This window comes from Portunus trituberculatus, chromosome 43 (genome assembly GCF_017591435.1).
Source record: "Portunus trituberculatus isolate SZX2019 chromosome 43, ASM1759143v1, whole genome shotgun sequence".
In the NCBI taxonomy this organism is placed as follows: Eukaryota; Metazoa; Arthropoda; class Malacostraca; order Decapoda; family Portunidae; genus Portunus; species Portunus trituberculatus.
The window spans coordinates 17,641,690-17,644,189 of NC_059297.1; the positions used below are offsets into that span (position 1 = coordinate 17,641,690).

The following is a 2,500-nucleotide window of genomic DNA, read 5'->3' on the forward strand; positions in this document are numbered from 1 at the left end:
TCTCTCTCTCTCTCTCTCCCTGAACACCATCCGCTCCCCGTATCGTTCCTCCACTTCGTTAAAAACATGGTCCTCTCCCTCCGCTCCTCTTCTGCTTCATGTGCGCCCCTACGTATTTACCTTATCTGACACCCGCCTCGCTCCCTTAGGTTTACGTATATATAACCGTGTATCTCTCTCTCTCTCTCTCTCTCTCTCTCTCTCTCTCTCTCTCTCTCTCTCTCTCTCTCTCTCTCTCTCTCTCATTCATGCACTATGATACATATGAATAGCTCCCTTAGTTTTGCAATCTTTGCGTGAAACGAGTCTCATCCTCTGCACAGGAACATCCCACCTCGATGCAATAGGTCTCCAAATTAACCTATAGCTTCCATTCCCTGCCGTGCCTTCATTTACGAAATTAAACAAATCATCGACTCACTTTTATCCGATATAGCCGATAATGTGCACGGTTTGAGCAATCAGCGCGCGACACCTGATTGCTTCCTACACTCACGATCCACCTGCACGGTACAGGTAACAATATTCAGGTGCGCAAGCTGTGTCTCATCTTACTTTGCCTCGGCTTCTCTCTTCTTTGGAATACATTCAGTAATCAGGTTGTTAGCGCTGAGGCATTAAGGATATTTTAGAGGATTAGACAGTGTTTTTGGATTTGGGGTGATGGGTGGAAATAGTTGGGGGTGTGTTTCATAAAAGGACTGATACGGTTTCTTGCAGTTTCCCTTTGTTTTCTTATCTTTTGTGCTCTCATGTTTTTCTTTTAAGATTGCCTCGCGTTTCCTGTTATTTGTGTATGTTTTCCATGTTATTGTGCTTTTGTCTTTCATTTATTTCTTACCGTACTTTTCCCTTTAGCATTTTTGTCCCCTCACCCGTCTCTCCCTTTGTTTCCTCTTTTATTAGTTTATCATTGAATACGTCTTGTTTTATTTGGTTTCCTTCATATCCTGTTACATATTTTATTTCATTTTTCATTTGTTCCTCATCCGGTCTGTTCCCTTTTGTCTTCCTTCATACATACCATACAACCCTTTTCAGTTGTCCGTTTTCCTGTTCTTTTTTACTTTAATATCTCCTTTTGCTCAATTGTTCCAGTCATCCTTTAATCTACCTCCTCTGCTTTACCATTTTTTCTTTTCAAATTATGCCTTTTTTCTTCTTTTTGTTATTCTTTTATTATTCCTGTTTATTTTCTTTCAATTCCTTTCCAATATCTTATACGCATTGTCTCTTATTAATTCAAAATTCTTCATCTTCCCTTCTATCTCATACACGTCTCCTCTTTCACCCACCTATCATTCTGTATCTTCACTTTTATCTTCCTTCATATTTACCACGTCTCTAATTTCAGCGTCTCCATTTTCTAATTCTTTCCTTTTTTCTTAAAACACACATTGCGCCACAGACAGTCGTTTTGCAACGGCCCTTTCTACGTAACGTGCCTCTTCCCCTTAGTGCACGTCTTTCTGCTCACTTCCAAAGCCCAGTAAACAGGAACCAAATTCACCTTTTTCACTCACCTTCTCCTGACCAATACACTTTATTCCCCTTCTCTTTGCCTTATCCCAAGCATCCATCACTCTTCACTCTTTTTCACTGATCTCATTTCCCCTACCATCACCCTTGCCAGCGCGTACCACTTGTTTTCCTTATTTCGCTCCTCTCTGGCACAACCCATAGCCTTCTCTCTCCCCTCAACACTGCCCACTCACCGTCCATCCCCATTCCAGAAAGAATTCCTCTTTGTCTCACTTTGTCTCGCTTTCCTTTCCACAAGCCACTTACCACCCCTCGTGTCCTCTCCAATGTCACAGAGAACGTTATTTCCCATACTACTGTCCCTTGCAGGCACTTCCGCTCACTTTGGACTCTCTATTTACCCTCAGCGTGTACAGGGCAGGTAGAGCACCTCGGCTTACTGACGCTGGGCCCATGGGTGCAGATCCAGCGGTTCATAGTGCCTAAATTCGTGGCGCGAGGCCTCAACGCAAGCCTGGAGTGTGACTACGTGGTGCAGCAACATGCGACCTTGTACTCCCTCAAGTGGTACAAAGGCTCCTCCCAGTTTTACCAGTACATCCCGTCCAAGACGCTGCCCCATGCTGTCTTCTCCGTCAAGGGCCTCAAGAAGAACCAGGTGGTGAGTGTTGCCTTGCCAGATAGAGTTGTGGTGACGGTGGTGGGTTCCATTCCATGCCTAGCGAGAGGTGGTTGGAATGATGGGGCCTGCTGGATGGAATGTGTGTTCCGCAGAGAGAGAGAGAGAGAGAGAGAGAGAGAGAGAGAGAGAGAGAGAGAGAGAGAGAGAGAGAGAGAGAGAGAGAGAGAGAGAGAGAGAGAGAGAGAGAGAGAGAGAGAGAGAGAGAGAGAGAGAGAGAGAGAGAGAGAGAGAGAGAGAGAGAGAGAGAGAGAGAGAGAGAGAGAGAGAGAGAGAGAGAGAGAGAGAGAGAGAGAGAGAGAGAGAGAGAGAGAGAGAGAGAGAGAGAGAGAGAGAGAG

The 2,500-nt window shown here is 45.0% G+C and overlaps 1 protein-coding gene across 1 annotated transcript in view; it reads left to right on the forward strand.

Moving 5' to 3' along the window:
• LOC123518183 overlaps positions 1-2,500 on the forward strand; it is a 329,501-nt gene that overhangs the window by 228,140 nt on the left and 98,861 nt on the right. Inside the window, exon 3 of the mRNA XM_045278872.1 lies at positions 1,890-2,143. Coding sequence (XP_045134807.1) covers positions 1,890-2,143 — 254 coding nt within the window. The remainder of the gene's footprint in view (positions 1-1,889; positions 2,144-2,500) is intronic.